Consider the following 25,455-nt stretch of genomic DNA (forward strand, 5'->3'; position numbering starts at 1 on the left):
TTAGAAATAGACAATTAGAGAAAAAGTGGGGTTTAGGATATTTTTTATCAGTCTTTGAGATTTGCAGAGAATATGTGTCAGAAACTACGCAATTGATAACATGAGAGAGGGAGGAGGGATTGCTCAGTGGTTTGAGCATTGGCCTGCTAAACCCGGGGTTGTGAGCTCAATCCTTGAGGGGGCTATTTAGGGATCTGCAGTAAAAATCTGTCAGAGGATTTAGTTGTGGATTGGCCCTGCTTTGAGCAGGGGGTTGGACTAGATACCTCCTGAGGTCCCTTTGAACCCTATGATTCTATGAACACCACCAAGATCTGAGGGGATTTTATATTGCTGTTTAATAACTAGAGGGAAAAGGAGGACTGTTGGACTGGATTTTATATGACTAATCCAATACATATACAGAAAGTGATTGTTCCTGCCACCCTCACCATTCACATGGGCAGCAGGGAGCCCTTTGAGGAGCTGTTTTAAGAGGGCAAAAGGGGAGTGGGGGAGTTGGAAGGTCCCTGGATGAGAGAAGGGGAGAGCAGTGGGGGATGGGCAAGTGAATGGAAACTGGAGGCTGGGGAACAACTGTGTTGGTAGTTAGGGGGCAATAACTGGGATCCCCACCCTGGCAGGGAACGGGCATCTCATCGCATCCCCACGCCAGGGGCAGCCACTTTCTGGGGAATGACCCAGCGCAACAATTTCCCACCTACACAAGGACAAATCGCTGCAGATAAAAGGGAGGGAAAATCCCCCAATTTGGAGAGATTTTATGCAGACATTTGAGAATTATGGAGAGACCGGGGGGAAACAGAGGAATCGAGCGAGCAGATCATTGGAGGGGGAGGGGGGAATCTCCCCGGATTTTACACCCCTGTGAGATGCGGAGAGAGAAAAGGGGCAGAACCAGAGAGAATTTGTATCGGGGGCGAGAGGCGCAAACAGGGACAGTATCCAATTAAAATCCCCCTTCCCCCGCCCGCCACTTCCCCACCCCGGGAATTTCCTGGCTGCTCAGAGACAGTTCAACTCCCCCCGCCCCAGGTCCCATCGACCTTCCCGCCCCCCCGCAACTCCAGCTTCCCCCCTTCCAGCCCGACACCCCCCCACAGGGCCCCAGGCTCCGGCCTCCCATTCCAGCGGGGCCCGGGCGGATCCTGCTGCAGCTCCTGGGGCCGAGGCAGTTCCGAGGCTTCTCCCAGGTTCCCCGGGGCCGAGAGTCACTTTCCCGCCCCGCCCCGCCCCAGGGGTCTCTCACTCACCGGCTCACACCGAGGCGGCAGTACCAGCTTTATTCTCCGTCCCCCACCGGGGCTCGCACGGAGCATGCGCAGTTTCAGCTGCTGAACCCCTCCGTTAGCTGGGCTGGAGAGCGGACGCGCCCCCGGGGCAGGCTGGGAGATGTAGTTCCGAGCTCTCCCTACAGCGGAAGTGATGTCAGCGAGGGAGGCGGAGCTGGAGCGGGCCGGAGAAGAGTTTGTGCCCTTGGAGCACTGGGCATGTGCAGATGGCGGCGGGAGAGACTTTCATTAACCGCCCCGTTTGCAGCCCAGGCTCCGCCCCTGCTGCGGAGCTGCAGCCTTCAGGTACTGGAGCGAGTCGGGGGGGCGGGGCCGGGCCGGGTGGTGACTCTGTCCCAGTGGTCGAGGGAGGCAGGGACCCGGCATCTCGCAGCGCCGAGATCTACTCCATGGGGCTGCGCCCGCGGATGGCTCGGAACTGCTGTCCCTGCCGGAGCCCAGCGTCCCCTGGGGCCCCACGGGGGGGACCGGCCCCACTGGGGTCCTTGCGTGGGGCGCCGGGAGGGGGTGAAACCGAGCGGGGGGTCCCGGGGGGAGACCTGGGAAAGGGGCGGGTGGAAAGTGTGCTTGCAGCCTGGACATGGTGGGGGGGAGGAAGAGCCGGAAGAGCTCCCGAGGAGCGGAGAGAGAAGGGGGAGCTGAGATCCCCTCGGATTTATCGCTGCCCCCTCCCATGGAGACCTCCCCCATCCCCTTTCTCTCTAGGGAGCAGTGAGCAACATCCAGGGTGACCCCCCACCCCCAAACCCCTTTGAAGTTCACTATTCCCCTCCCCCGACTGTGCCCTATTTTCTCTCCATTTCACCAGTGTCCAGCTCTCATTGTGGCTGGTGGGGGCTCTGGGGGGTATCTGAGGTCCCTGGCCAGGGACTCTGGGGACTGGGTGCCAGGGAAGATCTGGCGGGACCCTAACTGGGGTTGTGGGGGTGTCTGGAACCCCTGGCTGTGAGCTCTGGGCTCCAGGTACTGGGAGGAGTTTGGGGACTGCTACTAACCATGATCCTGCTCCCTGATCAGCTTGTGCCAGAATCCTGGCTCCAAGCACTGCCAGGCAGCCCCCAGCCAGACCCACTCACCCTGATAACTTTCTATCCACTTATCAAACACCGTGAGGTGAAATCACAGATTTTTCTTTTCTCCCCCTTGAAAACTGCAGGAATTTCCCGTCCCTGTAGGGAATATTCATGCCCCATCCCCTGAAGTCCTTATCCTAGGTCTAGGGGGTGAGGGAGGTGAGAAAGGGGTCAGCACTGGCACACGATGGTGTCTTACACAGCATTCTGGACTCATTCTTTCTGAAATCTGGTTTCATTGAGAACATTGTTAATCAGGCCACGTCTACACTACAGCATAAAATCGAAATTATTAAAACCGGTTTTATAAAATCGATTTTACGCGTCCACACTAGGGCACATTAATTCGGTGGTGTGCATCGATGGTCCTAGGCTACCATTGATTTCCGGAGCGGTGCACTCTGGGTAGCACAGTAGAAGAATGAGACCAATAACTTCGATTTCCATCCACACTAACCCTAAATCGATATAGTAATATCGATTTTAGGGTTACTCCTCTCATTGGGGAGGAGTACAGAAATCAATTTTAAGAGCCCTTAAAATCGATTTAAAGTGCCTTGTAGTGTGGACGGGTACAGCGTTAAATCAATTTAACGCTGTTTAAATCGATTTACCGCTGTAGTGTGGACCAGGCCTCAGAGTTGCTGCATAGAAAGACAAGGAGTGACTCCAGATGGACAGTGGGGCAAATGAGATCAGCAATTCTCCCTGTGAGGAGGGTCTCTCATTAGCTGCTCTCCCCAGAGAGTTAAAGGAGGGAAGCTGCTCAAACACTCTGTCCTTCTCTGCTCAGGATATTGAGATTCAGCTTCCTGGGTCAGATGCTGCAGCCTCCATTGTAATCTGGGAGACCAGGCTTAGCAGCTGCTGCTCCCCCAGCAGGAGTTCTGTGCTGGTATGTGACCTTAATTAAAGCTACTTCTCTGCCCAGCCCAGGTGATGACCTTTTCCAGTTTGTACTAGCCCCTTGGGGCAGCTCTGGGCCTTGTTAATACAAATTCTACCACAGACTCCAGGTAACTGAAAAACCTCAGGGAAAGTGCTGGGGACTAGCAAGAAAGTGACTCTATACAAACAGCTTCTCCTCCCATTAGCAATTGCCGAGAGAAAATCCAGCCATGAGAGAGCAAAGCCCCCAGGAATGGGAATTTCCCAGCGAGAGGAGCAGGGAGAGAGGACAGGGGAAGGAGAGACTGAAAGGGGCAGTGGGAGAAATGAGTGGGGGGAGAGATTTCCAGCTCTCTAGTCCACCAGACACAGGTATTGCAGCATCCCTGGGCAGAACCAGTTTCCAGTGAACAAGAAAAGGCTCAGACAGAGGAAAAGCCAGTTCCTGACTCCATATTCTCCCTACCTGGGGCCAGTGTCCAAGGGAATCCCCCACAGTGGCTCCTTTGGTTCTGCTCTTTTCTAGCCTTGTGTTCAGAGACTTTGTTACGGGGTGAGAGGAGGGAGAAGAGAGTTTAAAAATGTGTCTGTGGGCTTAGCCTGGCAGGAGGGGCCAGGTCTACACTGTAATGAAGAGATCAAGCATGTTCCCAGCACGGCAGAGTCTAGGATGTCTGTCTGGAGGGAAAGGGCCTGGGGAAATCGTGATGTGAAATTAACTAAAACCTGTTCTGAAACCTCCACAACTGCCCTTTTCACCCTCCCAGGCTGCAGAATGACGTCCATGTTTCGCTCCAACTCATCCCATCCTCCCACGGGAGAGGGAAGAGAAATGGCTCCAGAGGAGCCTGTTCAGGTAGGGATTATCAAAAGGTTGCTGGTGGGTTTCTGCAGGAAGGAGACACAGCAAATACACCGGAGATAGGAAGGTTTGCACAGTCTGGTTTGGAGATTGGAGCTGGGCAGGAAATGCACAGGGTGGAGAAAGGGAGGAAGACAGAGTGTGGCAAACCTGCTGGGAGTTGTTTATTAAGGAGCCTAGATTCTAGGAACAGACTCATAAGGTTTGGATGTGGAAATGCCCTAATTTGTTAAACAGAAAATAACCCACCTAGACTTAGCTAGGAAAACTGACCATACTCGTAGTGCTGGAGCCTGACCCGACTAACAGCAGCTGCTGTGAGATATGAAGAGGGCACCCACGAGTCAGGCTTAGGGGAGATTCCTCTCCTCATTTCGAGCTCCTCGCAATGGGGATGGTGTTGGGCTTCCTACTAGGGAGCTCTCCTCTGACCTGGCTATGGCCTCCCTCTCCTCTATCAGTCTGTGGCTAGTAAGTATGTGATGGGTCTGCTGGGAGAGACAAGGAGCTCTCGCTTTGTCCCCTCATCCTGATGCAGGGATAGGCAGCCTATGGTACCTGTGCCGAAGGTGACACGTGAGCTGATTTTCAGTGGCACTCACACTGCCTGGGTCCTGGCCACCGGTCCGGGATGCTCTGCATTTTTATTTAATTTTAAATGAAGCTGCTTAAACATTTTTAAAACCTTATTTACTTTACATACAACAATAGTTTAGTTATATATTATAGACTTATAGAAAGAGACCTCCTGAAAACATTAAAATGTATTACCAGCACTCAAAACCTTAAATCAGAGTGAATAAATGAAGACTTGGCACACCACTTCTGAAAGGTTGCTGACCCCTGCCCTGGTGTTTCCTGGATGCTCTGAGCAGGGTGGGGGTTGGACTCTGTTGACTGCAATCCACCCAGAGCTTCCCTTTGATGGGCTCCTTTACCCCACAAATAGTGGGGCTGTGAGTGGGGCAAAAGGTACTGAGTGTTGGACTCTTGCCCTTTCAGAAGCCAGTGACCTTTGAGGAGGTGGCTGTGTATTTCACCGGGGAAGAGTGGGCTCTGCTGGACCCTGCCCAGAGAGCTCTCTGCAGAGACATTATGCAGCAGAACCATGAGAATGTGACCTCACTGGGTAAGGATTCCAATCCTCTCCCTTCTTGGTAGGGGAAATTAAAAGTGAAGGTTCATGCCAGCCTCACAATGCTACCTCTACTCTGTCCTGTTTCAGTATCACCCCAATATGCCAGTGACACAGAGGACCCTCCCCTCCCCCCTGCTTCAGAACGCTTTGGGAACAGAGCACAGGAACAGTATTGCACAGTGTCAAATAGCTCATATTTGCTCAAGTAAAACGGGGGGTTAGGTCCAGCATAATGAACAGAAGATTCCTACCCCTGCCCTTCTCTGCAAACACTGAGCCTACTCCCCCCAAACCAGAATGTGCTTGGGGTGTGAGAGGCAGGCTGCTGGAGTCAGAGCTGCTGGGCCAGAGTTACTTATCACACAGATGCTCAGGGTATGGCTACACTTGCAGCAGTACCGTGCTGGGAGCTAAACCTGCCTTTGTACAGCTGAGTAGGGAAAGCGTGGCAGTCTGTCCACACGGACAGCTGACAGCGCACTGATGTGGCCACATCTGCAGCATGTGCAGCGGCATTGGGAGTGGTGCATTATGGGCAGCTATCCCAGCATTCAAGTGGCTGCAGCATGCTTTTCAAAAGGGGGGTGGGGTGGGGCGGAGTGTGACAGGGAGCGTGGAGGGAGAGTGAGTGGGTTTTTGGAGTGCTGAGAATGTCAGCACTCTGCCTTGCAAGTTCCGACTCCCCACTCCCACCCCTCACTCACTGAAAGCAAACAGCAGCGGTTTTTTTTTTTTCTCACAGACCAGAGAAGCAGCCGCTCGCCAAAATGGACCTCCCCCCCTTCCCTCCACACACCGCCTCTCTCCTCAAGCAAACATTAGCTGTGGGTGTTCCAAAGGGAGCCCCCTTGCCTCCCTCTACTCATTCACAGCAAACAGTAGCTGTGTTTGGTTTTTTGATAAGCAGCTCCCGGCGCCCGGAGTTCACAACAAAACAAAGAGAGGCATCACAACAAGACAAGGAGAGGAACCTTCACTTAAAAGGATTATGGGGAGTTCTTCTTCGAGTGCTTGCTCATATCGATGCCAATTAGGTGTTGTCGTCAGAGCTGTTGTCAGATGCTACTGGTGTGGTGCTCTGCTCTGCCCTCTCCTTGTTGGTATCACTCGGCTGCATGCGTGTGTTCCTTCTTGTGCTGCCCCAGCTCTGCGCAAATAGCTGACACAGCAGACCCAAAGAGAACCCCCAATGACCACAGAGTCTAGTAAAGTACGAAGGCACATCGGCCAGGTTTATTGCCGTATTGGACACAACGATAGTTCCCCCTAGATTGTTACTCTACAGGGCATACTACTAATATGTGCCCACGATCAATGGACTCGGCTCAGTCAGTGGCGGGACTTTCCACTGCCCCCTCGGCCGGACAAAGACACCGCCTCAGGGATGCATTCTTATACACAGGTACAAACAAGTTCCACATCACTTCTGACGTATTGAGGTGCAACCCCTCTATGTAGTAAGGTGCCGCCTCTCACCTTGTACATGTTGGTTCGAACAACACAACTCTATCCATCATATTACCCTTTTGCCCCCCTCATTGGGATGAGTCAGTCTGTTCCTTGTTATCTGTGTGGAATGTGCAAGTACGTGAATGTTCTGATCTCTAGTGTTCAATACCTTTTAGCCCTTTCCTTACCAGCTTCTGTGAGCAGAGCCTGCCTCTGGCTCACAACTTAACTTTGCTTTATGTTAGCAAAGTCTTGACCATTACTTTAGCTCAGGCCTCAGGCCTCATATTGGGCCTTTATCAGGGCCTTCACTTACTACAGATGTGTGTGCCACGTGCACGTTCATTGGAAGATTTTTACCCTAGCAACACTCAGTGGGTCGGCTGGGTCGCCCCCTGGAGTGGCGCCATTATGGCACTGATTATATACCCGTGCCGACCCAACGGCCCCTCAGTTCCTTCTTACCACCCATGACGGTCGTTGGAACTGTGGAGTGCAGCTTTGCTGATCTCCACTTCCCTAGCTTACTCGTTCTTTACTGTTAGTTGTCTTTATAGTTGGAGTTTTTACATTTGTAGTTAGTGTTAGCTGTTGTGTATACATAGTTAGTGTATATAGTTGAGGGGGGATTGAGGATTAGCCCCTTTCCTCCACCCCGGTGCCGGGCTTATGCCCAGGACACCGGGATTCAAACCGTGCTCGGCGTGCCAAAAGCCGATGTCAATAGGGGATCCCCACGACTGCTGCCTCAAGTGCCTAGTGGAATCCCACCTTCCTGAAAAATGCTGCATCTGTAAGTCATTTAAACCGAGGACGAAGAAGGAGTGGGACTTTCGACTGAAACAGCTCCTCATGGAGGCGGCTCTTAGCCCTGCAACGTCGGTGCCAAGTGCTCAACAGCCTGCATCTATGAGGAGCACACCTTCGGCTCTGGACCACTCCGGTACCACAAAGGAGCCACGGCACCGACCGTCACTGGCACCGACGTCTGCTAGGCACCGCTCCCTGTCCCTGCGGCCCAGGAAGCAACACAGCTCTCCGGCTGCTTTGGCACACAGAAGGAGCGCCTGTTGACGACGGATCGCCCGGCACCGTTATCTGCCACGGCACCACCGAGTGTGGCACCACAGGGTGCAGCACTGTTGATTCCGGTCCCACAAGGGCTATTGAGTCCGGTGCTCAAAATCTCCCCGGCTCACGCGGTGGTCGAGCTCGCTCTCCCATCCATACCGGAGGCCTTCTCCACGGCATGGGATTTAGCGCGGTCTCCGTTATCGCGATCCCCTCAACCCCGAGCACCGCCGGTGCGGGTCATCCAATCTATTGGCAAGCCTGCCTTGCTGAGGCCGCCGTCCATGGGAGCCGCTGAGAGGCATCGTTCAAGATCTTGGTCATGCCGCCGATCTTGGTCATGCCACCGATCCCAGTCCCAACGCAAATCACAGTCCTGGCACCGCTCTCCATCGCGGTACCGGTCGCACTCGCAGCACTGCTCAGCCTCCCGTTCACCTGCCAGATACTCATGGTACTTATTCGACTCCCAGCACCTTTCACGGCACCGCGCATCTCGCAGCTGCTCCAGGCGAAGAGACTCGAGATCCTGGTCGACCTCCCGGCACTGCTTCGGTCGTAGGTCCTGGTCTCCCTCGCTGTACCATTACAGCTCCCAGTACCGTCCCCGGAAAGACCAACCCCGAGACGTTTCTCCCTCTCAGAGTCTATCAGCACCACTTTGGCCGTCGAGACACACCTCAATGTCATCACAGGCTGGTAGCATTTCCTGTCCATAGGATCGTGACTCGGATGTCCCCAGCCATACGTTTCCTGAGAACCAGAACCATGAGCAAAGACCCCATCAGTGGTCTTTCTGGACACTGTGGGTGTACCACCAAGCCCATGGTGTTCCCTCAGTTGCACCACGGTCTGCCCCGTCAGAACACCGGACACTAGAGGCAACCATAAGCCGCCCCCCACCCCCCCATGGATACAGATGAGGCTTCAGTACCCCCTGCAGACACCCAGGTCCCACCTGAGTCTGATGCTGCTCCTCAAGAACAAGAGCCCCCTCAGGACCCTCTTGTCCCTAGCCTCTCCTCTTCCTCCTTGCCAGACGAGGCTGTGGCAGGAACATCCTCCTCCCACCCTCCCCCAGTTGATCTAAGGGCACATCAAGACCTCTTGAGACGGGTGGTGCAGAATATGAGTCTGCAAATGGAGGAGGTCCCCGAAATAGAGGACCCTGTAGTGGACATCCTATCTGCAGACACACCTACTAGAGTGGCCCTGCCGTTATCCACACTGTTCAAGCAAACGTAGATACCATTTGGCAATCCCCAGCCTCGATCCCCCCCACAGCCAGGGGAGTAGAGAGAAAATACATGGTACCCTCCAAGGAGTATGAGTATCTCTACATACACCCACTTCCTTGCTCCCTAGTAGTTCAATCGGTAAACGAGAGGGAGCATCATGGCCAGCAAGCTCCTGCTCCTAAGTCCAAGAAGGCTAGGCACATGGACCTCCTAGGCCGCCAAATATATTCTGTCGAGGGCCTTCAACTTACGGTGGCAAACCAGCAAGTCCTCCTAAGTAGGTATAACTATAACACATGGATGTCCTTGGGGAAATTTATGGAGCTTCTTCCCCAGGATTCCCACCAGGAATTTGCGTCCCTGCTTGAGGAGGGTAACAAGGTGGCGAGAACCTCCCTCCAAGCTTCTCTGCGGCGAGGACTTTGGCATCAGGAGTGACGATGAGGCATATCTCCTGGCTCCAGGTATCAGGCCTTCCTCCTGAATTACAAAAACTATTCAGGACTTGCCCTTTGAAGGCCAGGGGCTCTTCTCAGACAAGACTGATCCCAGATTACGAAGTCTGAAGGATAATCACATAATAATGCGCTTGCTGGAGATGCACACACCAGTGACCCAACGCAGGACCTTCCGGCCCCAGCCTCACCGTACTTACTCCTTGCCTAGGCCACGACAGGACTTCAGCAGAAGGCGTGGCTGAGGGAATCGATGGAGGCAGTCTTGCCCCCAAGGGGGGAAAAATCAGCCCCCCCCCAAACCACCGGCAGGGCCCAAACAGAACTTTTGATGGGATGCCCGAGGACGGCGCACCAGTTGTTTTCCCGGATCCTTCTCCTTTCTTTTACAACCGCCTCTCCCATTTCCTCCCTGTGTGGTCCCACCTAACTTCAGATCGTTGGGTCCTGCGCAGGATGGACTTGGGATACCATCTTCAGTTTGTTTCAACCCCACCTTCCCACCCTCCCTCCTCGTCCCTCTTCAGGGACCCCTCTCACGAGCAATTCCTCTTACAAGAGGTCCAGTCGCTCCTAACCATTGGAGCCCTAGAGGAGGTACCAAAAGACTTGAGGGGCAAGGGGTTTTATTTCTGATACTTCCTAATCCCCAAGGCAAAGGGAGGTCTACGACAGATCCTAGACCTGCAAGAACTCAACAAATTCATGATAAAGTTAAAGTTCCACGTGGTATCCCTGGGGACCATTTTCCCATCTTTGGATCCCAGAGACTGGGATGTTGCCCTCAATATGAAGGACATGTATTTCCACATCACAATTTACCCACCACACAGACGGTACCTCTGTTTTGTAGTCAACCATCAACATTTTCAGTTCACGGTCCTTCCATTTGGCCTTTCCACAGCTCCGCGAGTATTCACAAAATGCATGGCCGTAGTCGCCGCCTCCCTCCGGCATTGTCGGGTGCACGTTTACTTGTATCTCGACGATTAGCTCATTCGAGGGACCTCTGAGTCATAAGTGAGGGATCACCTGTACATTGTCAAAGACCTCTTCAGGAGCCTAGGCCTGATGGACAACATAGAGAAGTCTACTCTGATACCCATGCAGAGAACAGACTTCATCAGTGCGATTCTGGACTCCACTCTGGCCAAAGCCTGCCTGCCGCAGCCTTGTTTTCAGGCGATGGCTACAATTATTCAAAGCCTCCAAACCTTCCTGACAACTTTGACTCGTGCTTGTCTCAGCCTACTTGGTCACATGGCCGCTTCCACCTTCGTGACCAAACATGCCAGGCTGCACCTCCGTCCATTTCAAACCTGGCTTGCCTCAGTATACCGGCCGGGCTGGGACAGCCTGGACTCGATACTCACTATTCCCTCGAATGTTTTATGCTCTCTAACCTGGTGGCTGACTTCCACCCTAGTTTGTGCAGGGATGCTATTCCACCCACCACAACCTTCAATGGCCCTAACCAGGGACGTGTCATCTGTGGGTTGGAGTGCCCACCTCGAGGGCCTCCACACTCAAGGTATCTGATCAGCTCAAGAACTAACCTTACACATCAATGTGTGGGAGCTGAGGGCAGTTCGTCTAGCATGCCGAGTGTTTTGAGAGCATCTCCAAGGCCATTGTGTATCAGTGTTCATGAACAACACAACGGCCATGTTTTTACATAAACGAGCAGGGTGGAGCATGCTCCTCCATCCTTTGTCAGGAAGCCATTCAGCTTTGGGACTTTTGCACTTGATCTGTCTGGTAGCGTCCTTTCTCCCAGGAGTTCAGAACACTCTGGCGGATCACGTCAGCAGATCCTTCCTGTCTCACGAGTGATCGATTCATCCGGACGTCATCCATTCTGTTTTCCGGAAGTAGGGTTTTCCCCACATAGACCTCTTCGCCTCTTGCGAGAACAGGAAATGCCATGTGTTCTGCTCCTTCCAGGGGCACTCCCTGGGCTCCCTCTCAGACGCATTCCTGATCAGGTGGACGAACCATCTACTCTACGCCTTTCCACCATTCCCGCTGGTCCACAGGGTCCTGCTCAAGCTCCGCAGGAACAGCACCCACCTGATCATGATCGCTCCAGTGTGGGCGAGGCAGCACTGGTACACCATGTTGTTCGACCTCTCAGTGGCAGACCCAATTCCCCTACCACTCTGGCCGGATCTCACAACTCAGGACTTTGGCAGACTTCACCATCCAGACCTGCAGTCTCTTCACCTTACAGCATGGTTAAGCCGGTCCGAGTTTCATTGCTCTGTCTCGGTCAAACAGGTATTCTTGGGCAGTAGGAAGCCTAGGTTGACATACCTGGCCAAGTGGAAGTGTTTCTCCTGCTGGTGCGCTCAACATAACACTGTCCCCATGTAGGTACCAGTTCCTACTGTCCTGGACTACCTCTGGTCCCTGAAAGAACACGGCTTAGCGGTCTCTTCCATAAAAATGCATCTGGCAGCCATCGCCATCTTCCACCTAGGGAAAAATGAGCAATAAGTCTTCTCTCACCCCATGGTTTTGAGGTTCCTCAAGGGCTTGGAACGTTTGTACCGGCAGGTTAGATGCCCTCCCCCTACCTGGGACCTCAGTCTGGTTCTAGCCAAGCTTATGGGTGCTCATTTCGAATCACTAGCCGCCTGCTCACTGCTGTACCTCTCCTGGAAGATGGCCTTTCTCATCGCTATTACTTCAGCAAGGCGAGTATCTGAGCTTCAGGCCCTGACACCGGATCCCCCGTATATGGTGGTTCATAAGGACAAGGTACAGTTGCGACCACACCCCACCTTCCTCCCTAAGGTGGTGTCTGCCTTTCATGTCAATCAAGACATCTTCCTTCCAGTCTTCTTCCTGAAGCTGCACTCGTCCTGTTGGGAACAACAGCTGCACTACCTGGACGTCCACAGGGCTCTCACCTTTTATATCGAAAGAACAAAGCCCTTTTTAAAGTCTCCTCAGCTTTTTGTAGCGGTGTCAGACCGGATGAAGGGCCTGTCGGTTCCTCCCAGCGAATTTCATCTTGGGTGACATCTTGCATCCATGCCTGCTATGATTTGACTCGTGTTCCAGCTAGCCACCCCACTGCCCATTCTACTCGGGCTCAAGCTTCATCTGCTGCCTTCCTGGCCCATGTTCCCATTCAGGAGATATGTCGGGCAGCTGCTTGGTCATCGATTCACACCTTTGCGTCACGTTACACATTGGTGCAAAAGTCCAGAGATGATACAGCATTTGGCTCAGCAGTTTTACATTCTGCAACATCTCACTCCGACCTCACCACCTAAGTAAGGCATGGGAGTCACCTAATTGGAATCGATATGAGCAAGCACTCGAAGAAGAAAAGACGGTTACTCACCTTTGTAACTGTTGTTCTTTGAGATATGTTGCTCATATCCATTCCAAACCCACCCTCCTTCCCCTCTGTCAGAGTAGCCGGCAAGAAGGAACTGAGAGGCCGTTGGATCGGCAGGGGTATATATCTGGTGCCATAATGGGCCACTCCAGGGGACGACCCAGCCGACCCACCGAGTGTTGCTAGGGTAAAAATCTTCCAACAAACGTGCACGTGGCGTGCGCACACCTAATTGGAATGGATATGAGAAACGCATCTCAAAGAAAGCCAGTTACAAAGATGAGTAACCGTCTTTTTCCGGAGGTCAGTCACTGCGTAATAAGGTTACTCCCCATTTACACTGGAGCAGCAGCATCTCAGCTACTCCGCAGCAGCTGTTATTCCTCTCGGGGAGGTGGAGTACCTGCAGCACTGTAGCCGCGGAGATACAGCGCTGTATGTGCCTTGCCAGTGTGGACAGGGAGTGAGTTACAGCACTGTAAATGGCTTTATTGTGCTGTAACTCAAGTGTAGCCAAGGCCTGAGTGCCCATTCTCAAGAAACTGACCAAATGCTTCACTGAGGCTACTTAGGATCAAACACATTGATTTACAAGTACATAGCAAATATTCATAACTTCAAATACAGGATTGATACACACATACAGACAGCATAATCATAACCAGCAAACTACAACCTTTCCATAGAGACCCCACTGGACCTCCTCTGTACAAGACCTGGTGGAGCCATAGGCCCCTGGTTGCAGCGGTGATCTATACGGTCACAGTTCATGTCAATAACATCATAGTGGGCACTTCTGAGGGAGCAGGAAAGTCAGAAGATGGACGAAGGGAGGGGGACAGGGTGTGATAAATCTGCCGATATTTGTTTACTGTGCTGCCTGGATCCCAGCACCAGCCCCCTACGGTTTGTGGGTGGGAATTTCCTAATTAGTCAAGCAGGAAACAACCCCGCTGGACGGGGCTCGGGAAACTTACCACCCTTTAGTACTGGAGCCTGAACCTACTGGCCAGAGGCAGCTGTGAGATATAAAGGGGCACCCACCAGTGAGACCCAGGGAAGACACCCCATCCCCTCCCATCCGGCTGCTGGCAGTGAGGAGGGTGTTGCCATTCACATCAGGGAGCTGTCCCTGGACCCTGCTGGGGGCTCCATCTCCTGTCTCAGCCTCTGGCTAGTAGGTGAGTGAGAAGTGTGAAGATGCCGGCCCCATCTCTCTGCTGGGAGGAGTGGGGGTGCTCTTTGTCTCCCTTCCCCTTGATGCTTCCTGGCTGCTGTCATGTGATGGGATGTAGGTGGAAGTATGCTGCCTGCCTGCCTCCCACAGCTTCCAAGTGATTGGCCGCTCCCCTGTGAACAGTGGGGTTGTCAGTAGGCAGCAGATACTGAGTGAGGGGTTCTTGTTCTTTCAGGGGCCAATGGCCTTTGAGGAGGTGGCTGTGTATTTCAGCGAAGAAGAGTTGGCTCTGCTGGACCCCACTCAGAGAGCTCTCTACAGAGATGTCATGCAGGAGAACTATGAGAATGTGACCTTGCTGGATAAGTATTCTTGTCCTCTCGGTTATTAGAAGGGGAAAGAAGAGTTGAGATTCACAACACCCCACAATGCGACCTCTACTCTGCCCTGTTTCTGCAACACTGCAACAGGCCAATGGCACATATATTAGGGGCTTGGCTACACTGGAGAGTTGCAGCGCTGGTGGTGGCTTTACAGTGCTGCAACTCACTCACCGTCCACACTTGCAAGGCACATACAGCACTGTATCTCCCTGGCTACAGCGCTGGCTGTACTCCATCTCGGCCTGGGGAATAACGACTGCAGCGCTGGTGATGCAGCGCTGCTCCGCCAGTGTGGCCACCAAAAGCGCTGTTATTGGCCTCCAGAGGTATTTGGAGGTATCCCAGAATGCCTGTTCAGCCACTCTGCTCATCAGTTAGAACTCTGCTGCCCTGGCCTCAGATGACTCGCCCTTTAAATGCCCCGGGAATTTTAAAATCCCCTTCCTGTTTGCTCAACCAGGTGTGGAGTGCAGTCAGTGAGTCTTTCCAGGTGACCATGCCTCCACGCATCAAATGAGCCCCAGCATGGAGCAATGGCGAGTTGCTGGACCTCATCAGTGTTTGGAGGGAGGAAGCTGTGCAGTCCCAGCTGCTTTCCAGCCGTAAGAATTACGATACCTTTGCGCAGGTATCAAGTGCCATACTGGAAAGGGGCCATAACCCAGGCACGCTGCAGTGCAGGGTTAAAGTGAAGGAGCTGCGGAGTGCCTATTGCAAAGCCCGCGAGGGAAACCGCCGCTCTGGCGCTGCTCCTACGACCTGCCATTTTTACAAAGAGCTGGACGCGATTCTTGGGGGTGACCCCACCGCCAATCTAAGGACCACGATGAACACTTCAGAGCAGGGGGCGGAGGAGGAGGAAGAAACTGAGAGTGAGGATACTGGGGTAGGGGGAGACACAATGGAGTCCTTGGAGGCATGCAGCCAGGAGCTCTTCTCAAGCCAAGAGGAAGGTAGCCAGTTGCAGCAGCCGGTACTTGGTGGAGGACAAACAGAGGAGTGGGTTCCTGGTAAGCGGCTTCTATTTTCAGCATGGAAATTTTTTGGGAGAGGAGAGAGGGTTCCGCATGCATGCATGCGTGCCCAGACGTGGAATAGCAAAGGGTGGGGGGGACCATTGCTGCACACAAGCAAGCTGCATAGGGCCCAGGGCAGAATCTGCATTGCTGTAGAAGACCCTCCCGCTCTTCTCAGATGACCCGCAGCAGCGAGATATCTTCCAGGATCAACTGTGGAAAATGTTGGGAGAGTATTCAGTGTAGGTGCCCCCTGCAGCTCTTTGCTTTCCCCAACACACAGAAACCCTGAGAACAGTACAGCCCTGAAGCAATCAGTCCCCCTTGCTCACCATTTCGGGGCTCTTGTGAGTTATGTGTACTGTCTTTGATATGGGAAAATTATGCTATTGTGAAGAATATTACTCCTTCACTGTGTGGGAATAGCTGTCTGAGATATAAACAATGCTGCCTCTGTTAAGTGTTCCCTTTTTTGCCTTTCCGCAAGCAACCTTGAGTTCTCGGCTGCCCGTGTTATCAACAGCTCAAGACTCCAAAACCTCCGGAAGAAGCCGCGAAAAAGCAAAGACGATGTGCTGCAAGCAGTTATGGATCACTCTGCCAGAGAGAATCAAAAAATGCAGGACTGGAGGGAAAGGGAAAGCAGGATCCGCCAGAAAACCACAGCGACCAGGAAGAAAAGCACAAAGCAGCTGATAAGCATCCTGGCACACCAAGCAGACTCTGTCCAGGTGCTTGTAGCCATGCAGGCTGATCATTACTGCGCCACACCCCCTTCCCAAGGCTCTTTCCCTTGTGCTCCAACGTCAACTCCAAACCCCCTTCCCCAGCATCCAGGTTCTTACCACCACCAACTGCCTCCAATACCTATAGGTTCACCAACCAGCCCTGAGAACTACGACCCTTACCCTCTGCACTCAACCCCCATCACCATGCAGTATAGGCATCCTGAAGTGCAGCAGTCATTGCACAGCACTCCAGAAAGGACATATTCAAATCTCTGACTGTACAGTTTTCCACCCCATCCCCCTGCCCTTTTAGGCTCCCAAAATGTTGTGTGTCTGTCAATAAAGTTATTTTCTTTTCAATAAATGAATTCTTGGCTTTGAAAATAGTCTTTATTATTGCAGAAAGTAAAGGTACTGTCAAAGTTAGAATCAAGACTCACAATTTGTCAGACCACTCTGTTTATTAGCGCAGCGCTCCGCCAATAACATTCAGAATATGTGAGTGGCCATGCAAGACCCAAACAGTCTTATTTATACAGATAAAAGAGCGGGAATTAGACAAAGGAACAAAGAAAGCAAAACAGGAAAATTCATTTGGGGCACAGCATGCATATCCTATTTCCTTACTAACTGTTATCGATCTAAGGCTAATGCTTCACCAATTGCCCTTAAACGGTGCAATTGTTCTATGTTAATGTCTGTATTCCTGACACCTGGTTGCAACATTCCAACATTTTTGCTTACAGATACAGACAGCATTTCTTTAATCCTTTCTATTCTTAATATATAATTTATTTTACTTTCACAATCCCTCCTTTTGGTCAGGCGTACGCCATGACCAACCCTTACTGGGTTCCACAAATTAACCGTTCCTTATCTTTTAGTTCATCAGCGATATTCAAAATCATCATGTTAGCACTCTGTTTTGGGGTAGTCATCTGGGTGACACAATTGTGAATACAACAGGAGATTAACTGAAAGCATACAAAAATCACTAAGATTCCAAACAGGATAGTTAGGGCTCCCTGAAACAACCAGTTTCCTATGCCAGAGAAATTGAACAGGTTACTTAGCCACTTCCATAAAGAACTCAGCTCTTCATGAGGAAGATATGCGATTTGTTCTAAGTGGCTAGCGTGATCTATTACCTCATTGGTATTGTCAGGTATAAACACACAACATTCTTTTCCAATGAGAGCACAGGTTCCTCCTTTTGCAGCCAGCACTATATCTAATGCTTGACGGTTTTGGAGGGCAACCTGTCTGATCACCCCTGTTTCTTTGGCCAGGGTTTTTAAACTTTCTCCGGTTTCATTTGCCATTATTTCAACCACTGCTTGTAACCTTAGGAGTCTTTTTGCGTGGTGTATTACTCCCCCAAGTGGGATAAAGGAAGTGCCAATGGCCTCTTCCCAAGTTAAGGGGCTTATGTTATGTATATACCATTGGGCATCTAGTAAGTCCCTTCTTTTTCGCCTGAAATTACGGAGGCGTTCTCGTGGGAGGGACTCTAGCACCCGGAATTGTGGGAAGAGTTGGGCAGGATAACAGATACCTGACCAGTTAGCTGGTAATACAGTATAAGCTTTGGTTCCACAAACCCAATGATGGCCTATTAAGGCCGGGAAAGGTCGATTGCATCCATTTGTTACATAGGTATCTGCAAATGAAGAGTAATATCCTCCAAAGGGCACAGGGTAATCCTCCTTACGAAGAGTGGTAGTATTTGTATGGCATTGGAAGATTGTATTATTTTTACTAAGATTACTGTAGGGGGAACATGAGATTGATTTTTCTGTTTGATCCCAGGTTGAGAAAAAATTCATATCCCCATACCCAGTCCGCCACTTCTTAGTTTTGTTTGAATAATCCCATACACCATTTGCCACAATATGCTGAAGGCAACGGCTTGTTCCCAGATCCAGCCCTGTCCCATTACACACCCAACACCAATGACCTTTCCCCTCCACCACACTTATCCATTTAGATACATTTATTCCCACTGCTTCCCAAGTGTCATTGCTGTTCCATGTTTTGTTAAATGGATGAGGTCCTCCAGTAAGGTCTGGGGAATTCAGTGGGATAGCCAGGACAGGAACACCAGCTTGAGAGTGGGCTGGGATGTGGCTGCAGACCCAGCATTTAGAAATATTAAGGGTCTGGGCTATCCACACTTGCTGCTGGATAAAAGAATTGTCATTGTGGGCACCCCAGACCTTAAGATACCAGCAGCCGAGGAACAGGCGCCACCAGAGGTGCATGTTGGAGGCAAGGCCCTTCTGGTTCTGACAACCTCAACTGAGGGAACTGCACTCACAGTTTTATGTCCACCAGACAGCAGGCGCTAGGCTCACTGCTGCTGCTTCTTGGGCCTTGCTTTAGATCGTCATCTGCTTCTGGCAACCCTTACGAGAGCGTAGATTGTAAGGTATTGCAGGCTGTTCCTCTACGTCTTCTTCTGGAGTCAAAACTGACTCTGCGCAGTCCTGAGGTGTTGATTGGTTCACCGAGGAGGGTGTCTTCTTACACTGTGAAGCATGTATCCATGCTGCAATGCCAGATAGCTTAACAGCTGTCTGGGTAGTAAGCAGTACCTGATGAGGACCCTTCCAGCGAGGTTCCAAGGCGTGTTTTCGATGGTGATGCCGTACGTAGACCCAGTCACCTGGTTCAAGGTTGTGGCAGGCGTCAGAGGTGGGTTCCGTCGGCCAGGCTGCTCGAACCTGTGAATGGAAGTGACTTACAGCTTGCATTAATCCCTTGCAATATTGAAGGAGCGTACTGTGAGTCAAATTCAAGTCTGGGACTGGAGTAATGGTAGCCACAGTTCGCATAGGGCGTCCCATAACGATTTCAAAAGGACTCAGTTTATGCCTTTGGGATGGAGTGGATCGCATTTCCATAAGGGCTAGTGGTAAAGCTGCTGACCAGCTTAACCCTGTGGAGTCACAAATTTTAGCAAGTTTATTCTTAAGTACACCATTTCGCCTTTCCACAGCACCTGCACTTTGTGGGTGGTAGGGACAGTGCAGCAGGTGTGTGACATGTAATATACGATCCAGGTGTTGAACAATTTGTCCGGTAAAGTGTGTACCCCGGTCACTGGACAGAGTGGCAGGAATTCCCTTGGCAGGCATAATATGGTTTAACAAACATTTAGCAACGGACAGTGAGTCAGCCTTGCAACAAGGAAAGGCTTCAATCCAACCAGAAAATAAACATACCATAACCAAAATAAATTCAAATCGTTGACACTTAGGCATTTGTACAAAATCAAGTTGCCAATGCAAGAAGGGTGCTTGGGGCAAGCCCCGGAATCCCTGAGCCACTTTTACAGGTTTACCAATATTGTGGCTTTGGCAAGTGGTGCAGGCGGCACAGTGGCGGGCTGCAAAAGAGCTGAAATGGGGAGCCCACCATCCCGCCTTAGTTAGAGCAGACACCATTCCCTCCTTTCCGACATGCGAAACACCGTGTAGCAGGGCGGCCAGCGATGGGTAGAATGAAAAGGGGGCTACGAAAGTACCAGTAGGCGAACGCCAAAGGGAATCAGGATGTAGAGAGCAATCCTGGGCAACCCAGGAATCTTTTTCAGTTTCTGGGGCAGAGTCCTGGAGCAGGGTGAGGTCAGTGAGGGAGGGTGGTGGTATAGAAACAGAGAGGGAACCTAGAAATGCATCTGGGGAAGGTTTTATAGCAGCAGCATGTTTAGCAGAGGCATCAGCAAACGCATTACCCTTAGCAACATCAGTGTCTGCCATCGAGTGGCCAGGGCACTTAACAATAGCCAGGGCAGAGGGAAGTAAAACTGCATACAGGAGAGCAGCGATATAGGGGCCGTTCTTAATAGGGGTACCGGCAGATGTAAGGAAACCCCGAGCTTGCCAGAGGGTACCAAAGTCATGTACAACCCCAAAAGCATAGCGAGAGTCAGTGTAAATGGTGGCGGAGCGTCCCTCAGCCAAAAAGCAGGCACGGGTGAGGGCAACTAATTCAGCAACCTGTGCTGAGGTTACAGAAGGTAAAGGTGCAGCTTCTAGGTTTTCAGAGAGCGACACTACAGCGTATCCTGCAAGGAGACGACCTTGGTTGTCTCAAAAACAGGAACCATCAGTAAACAAAACAAGGTCAGAGTTAGGGAGAGGGACATCAGAAAGGTCAGAGCGCGGGACGGTCCCTTAGCCCAGGAAAGAAACAGGCACTGCAGATCAGCTTAGGAAAAACAAATTCCTACTAACATTGTAACCGCTGCACTTCACTCCCGTGCAAGGCACCAAACTTTACAGTTGGTTTTCAGCCTCAAATTCCTCCCTCAAGGCATCCTTAATCCTTGAAGCCCTGTGCTGGGCCTCTCTAGTAACCCTGCTCTCTGGCTATGCAAATCCAGCCTCTAGGCGTTGAACTTTGGAGGTCCATGCCTGACTGAATCTTTCACTCTTCCCTTCACAAATATTATGGAGGATGAAGCATGCGAATATAACCACGGGGATGCTGCTTTCCCCCAAGTCCAGCTTCCCATACAGCAATCGCCAGCACCCCTTTAAACGGCCAAAAGCACTCTCCATAGTCATTCGGCACCAGTTCAGCCTGTATTTGAACTGTTCCTTGCTGCTTTCAAGGCTCCCTGTGTACGGTTTCATGAGCCACGGCATTAATGGGTAAGCGGGGACTCCAAGGATCACAGTGGACATTTCGACATCCCCTACTGTGATCTTCCAGTCTTGGAAAAAAGTCCCAGCCTGCAGCTTCCTGAACAGGCCAGTGTTCCGAAAGATAGGTGCGTCACACACCTTTCCTGGCCAGCCTGCGTTAATGTTAATGAAACGTCCACAGTGATCCACAAGCGCCTGGAGAACCATAGAGAAATACCACTTCCAATTAACGTACTCGGATGCTAGGTGGGGTGGTGCCAGAATAGGAATATGGGTCCCATCAATTGCCCCTCCACAGTTAGGGAAACCCATTTGTGCAAAGCCATCCACAATGTCCTGCACATTCCCCAGAGTCACAGTTCTTCTTAGCAGGATGTGATTAATGGCCCTGCAAACTTGCATCAATATGATTCTAACGGTCAACTTTCCCGCTCCAAACTGGTTCGCGACCGATCGATAGCTGTCTGGAGTTGCCAGCTTCCAGATTGCAATAGCCACCCACTTCTCCACGGGCAGGGCAGCTCTCAATCTCGTGTCCTTGTGCTGCAGGGTAGGGGCGAGCTCCTCACACAGTCCCATGAAAGTGGCTTTTTTCATCTGAAAGTTCTGCAGCCACTGCTCGTCATCCCAGACTTCCATGATGATGTGATCCCACCACTCAGTGCTTGTTTCCCAAGCCCAAAAGTGGCATTCCACGGTGCTGAGCATTTCCGTGAATGCCAGAAGCAATTTAGTGTCATACGTGTCAGGTGACTCGTTATCATCGTCAGACTCCTCATCACTTTGGATCTTAAGGAATAGCTCAACTGCCAAACGTGATGTGCTGGCGAGACTCGTCAGCATATTCCTCAGCAGTTCGGGCTCCATTTCCCACAGAAATCATGCAGCACAGAAGCCATTGAAAGAGGCAAGATGGCGCCAAACATGGATGGAAAAATAGGGATTGCTGGGATGTGAAGCGATGCATCATGGGGCGTTGGGACAGGAAGCAGAATGACCCGCATCGTCTGCCCCCTTCCCACAACCCACGGCGCCAAAATGGGACGAGGTGCTCTATGGGATAGCTGCCCATAATGCACCACTCCCAACACCGGTGCAAATGTGGCCACGCTGCAGCGCTGGTAGCTGTCAGTGTGGCCACACTCCAGCACTTTCCCTACACAGCTGTATGAAGACAGCTTTAACTCCCAGCGCTGTACACCTGCAAGTGTAGCCAAACCCTTAGAATTCTGTCCATAGGCAGGTCCCTGCATACCTTGCTGAGTCACAAGGCGTATCTGCCTTCTCTCAATGGGTCGATTGTATAGATGATGGTCCTTAACAGGCCATCAAGCAGGCTAGGGAGAACTGACACCAACTTATCTGGCTAGGGTGTTCCCCAGAAGCATAGCACAAGTTTGAAATATGGGCAGCATAGAGCCAATATTCAAATGTCAACCACAAGAATGATACACATTTAGAGATAGCATAATTCTAATCAGCCAATCATAACCTCTCCATAGACCCCTTACATGACAATCTTTCTACAATATTGGCTGCAAATATAGAACAGTGTTCGCAACGGTGATCTATACAGTTTCAGATTATGTCAGTAATGTCACAGGAGAAGACACGGCATCAATGAGACTGATATTGGAATACTGCCTCCAGTTTTGGTGTCCTCATTTGAAAAAGATGTGAAATTGGAGCTGGGGCTGCAAGCTGTCAAGGAAAGTGGTGGGTTCTCCATCTCTTGATGTCATTTAATTAAACTAAATGCCTTTCTGGAATATGTTTGCCCCAAAAGTAGCTATTGTGTCATACAAGAGGCCTGTGATACGCAGGAGGTCAGATTAGATGCTTTAATGGTCTCTTCTGGCCATAAAGTCAACTAATTTCTGAAAAACTGAGTGTAGCATTGGGGGCAGCATCTGATGCTTTCCTGTCTAGCTGGCTTGCTTCCTAGAACGAACACTCCTTGAGTGGGGTGATCCACAGGGAGTAGCTCAAACCTCCAAAGTGCCTGGCCAGGGGCAGGACATTAGCACAGCAAGGGAGGGGTGTGGCAGTGACATCACAAAGGCCTTTTGCAGGACCTCACACTATTGGTCAAAGGTGATGGGGAGGTGGTGACCTCACAGAGCGATGCTGACATCAGCCAGGCAGGACAGGGGCAAGGGGCCAGGGAAACCTCAGAGATTCCTGTGGCTTTGCTTCAGCAAGTCTCCTTCTCCAAGTCTCTCTTTGAGGATTGAGAGAGTATTCGGGTTTACGGACGTGAGCACCAGCAGGAACGTGTTTTCAGTTTTCTCCTTCCCTTTTAGTGATTTTACTAGAAAACAGCCATCCCTGTTTAGAAAGTAAGAGCCTCCTCCAGGTTTGAAACCTGTTCAGTCTGATCCATCTGTTGACAGTTGAATTCTAGGCATGGAAAACACGAGCTTAAGGAGGCAGAATTTTATTCCCGCACCTGGGATTTTGTCCCTTGGAATCACTGGGGACATTAGGGTTTGTCCTTTTGGTTTCATCTTTTCCTCCATCCATCCCTCCTTTTCTCTTCGTTTCTTGCTTCTTTTGTCCTTTCTCCTGTTCCCCTCCCAACACCAGGAGAGGTGTGTGTGTGTGTGTGTTGTGAGGGAGTGCTCTGTAGCTCCCACTCTGGGAGGTCCACCCAAAAGAGTGGAACTGAAATAGTGCTTGGGCAGTTATCCCCACCAGTGACCTGGGCCATCCTTTGGGCTCTCTGGTGAGAACCCTCAGCCTCCTGTCCTCAGTCTCTACCCTGATTGGCTGAGCAGGGGCTTATTGACAGGGAGGAGACTCAGGTCCTTGTTCTCTTTTAAGACCAAGGAAATAAGTCATAACCACTTATATGTTTGATGAATTTTGCTGCTTCTCTGCATTAATGGTCTCTGAGCAGTTCATGATTCTCTCTAACATTGCAGTTCTCCTAAAATACTTACTGAATAATTACTGTGCACTGTTGTTGGTCTGGAGCTCATCTGAGAGCACTTTACTCAGGTCATTCAATGTCTGAAATTCAAAATCTGATGGTTAGTTTCAAAATCAGGGCTCTTAGGTCCTTTTCCCAACTCTGCCACTGACTGGCTGTGTGACCTAAGACTTGTCAATTCTCCTTTCTCAGCCTTAGCTTCTCCCTCTTTCAAGTAGGGATACTAATGATCTGCTCCTACCTAACTCACAGTGGGTGGAGGATGGGTATCCATTGGAGAGTGTCACTAGGAGTAGTGCATAATATGAAGTGTCCTATCACATTTGCTCAGAGAAGATTATGACATAATAGACTAGCTGAAATAGTCTCTTTTATTTGTATTTTTTTATTTTGAAATTGTTAAGAGCGGCAACTACTTAGCTTAGACTGAAGCATCTTATCCAATGTTTGAGATCTAAGTGTCTCCTCTTTGTGTGTGACGAGACAATTTAACACACTCTGACAAACAGGAGATGCTTTTGTTATGCAACAAAATATATTTTCAAAGAACTTTCATCCCACTTGTTTTGATTTCGAGAAACAAACTGGTTTAGGCTGAATGGGATTTTCTGACAGAAACAGTTTCCATGAAATTTCTCCACCATCTGGATTCCTGGGCTCTATCCCCACCTCTGGGGGTGGGGGCATTTGCTGTTTGTTAGAACAGGAGTCAGGATTGGTGGCTTCTCTTTCTGGCTCTGCCATCGCCTTGCTGTGTAGGCCCTTGGGTAGGTTACTTCCCTTCTCTGTACTTCAGGCTCCTCCCCATCTGTCCAATGAGAATAGAGACAGTTCTCTAACTCTGGGCAGTCATTTTTGGCAGGGCCCAGCAGGGATGATTAAAAATTTATATATGAAAAAGAGTTTTTAATTTCTTAGGAACCGGATCCCTATAAAAAGTTCTGATTTAAAGGATGTACCACGGTATGTATCTTTTGTACCAATAGCGTTACTATACGTATGTATTTTTAAAATTTAAAAATTCCTCCCAGACAGTGATTTAAAAACCAAAAAGCCTGACATGTCCAGGAAAATATGGATGTATGTTAACCCTACCTAAAGTTCTTTTTTAAAAAGATGGGCCTGAACTAGAAGTGAGTTTCATATGTGTGGGTCCCCGCCACTCCTTGGTGGTGTGCTAGGGTGACCAGATGTCCCGATTTTATAGGGACAGTCCCGATTTTTGGGTCTTTTTCTTATATAAGATCCTATTACACCCCCCACACACACCCACACACCCTGTCCTGATTTTTCACACTTGCTGTCTGGTCACCCTAGGGTGTGCACATGTGTGAATCCCAGCTGCTCTCTACCCCTCTCATTGAAGCAGGTGTGCAGGATTACCGCCCTGGGAACTGCAGGGCACCAGTGGACATGGGGCTGGCTGGGGGCAGGGCAGGGACTGACTGGATGTAGAATCTGGCTGCTGGCAGGGCAAGGGTGCAGGGCTGGCTGGAGACAGGTGTATGGGGCTGGCTGGTTGGCTTCAGGCAGGGCCACAGCGGCGTGCGGCAGGAGTTAGCAGGGCTGGAGACAGAGGAGTGTGGGACTATCTGGCTTCAGGCAAGAGGGTGCAGCAGGGGTTGGCTGGAGACCGGGCAGTGGGGACAGGGCTGGCTGCAGGCAGGGCAGGAGGTGCAGGGCTGGTGGTGTAGGGCTGGTACAGGCAGGGATGAGTGGGGAGCTGGCTGGCTTCAAGCAGGGCAGCAGAGG

The 25,455-nt window shown here is 51.0% G+C and overlaps 1 protein-coding gene and 1 long non-coding RNA gene across 14 annotated transcripts in view; one reads left to right on the forward strand and one right to left on the reverse strand.

The window, feature by feature from the left end:
* LOC127033611 (zinc finger protein 420-like) overlaps window positions 1-25,455 on the reverse strand; it is a 496,719-nt gene that overhangs the window by 257,366 nt on the left and 213,898 nt on the right. The window contains exon 1 of one of the 8 annotated variants that reach the window (XM_050921581.1): window positions 1,254-1,337. The exons of the other annotated variants lie outside the window; for them this stretch is intronic. Within the exon in view, the coding sequence (XP_050777538.1) occupies window positions 1,254-1,319 (66 nt within the window). The 5' untranslated portion in view covers window positions 1,320-1,337. Of the gene's footprint in view, window positions 1-1,253; window positions 1,338-25,455 lie in introns of those variants that run through there. 8 annotated transcript variants of the gene reach the window in all.
* On the forward strand, window positions 1,459-16,487 carry LOC127033682 (uncharacterized). Of its 6 annotated transcripts, none has more exons than XR_007769163.1 (5): window positions 1,459-1,577; window positions 3,159-4,109; window positions 5,118-5,244; window positions 14,228-15,385; window positions 15,879-16,487. It is a non-coding gene; the product is annotated as an uncharacterized LOC127033682 (long non-coding RNA). The 6 variants fall into 6 exon arrangements; XR_007769164.1 differs by having other exon boundaries at window positions 3,297-4,109; XR_007769165.1 differs by having other exon boundaries at window positions 3,302-4,109.

This window comes from Gopherus flavomarginatus, chromosome 13 (assembly GCF_025201925.1).
Source record: "Gopherus flavomarginatus isolate rGopFla2 chromosome 13, rGopFla2.mat.asm, whole genome shotgun sequence".
In the NCBI taxonomy this organism is placed as follows: domain Eukaryota; kingdom Metazoa; phylum Chordata; order Testudines; family Testudinidae; genus Gopherus; species Gopherus flavomarginatus.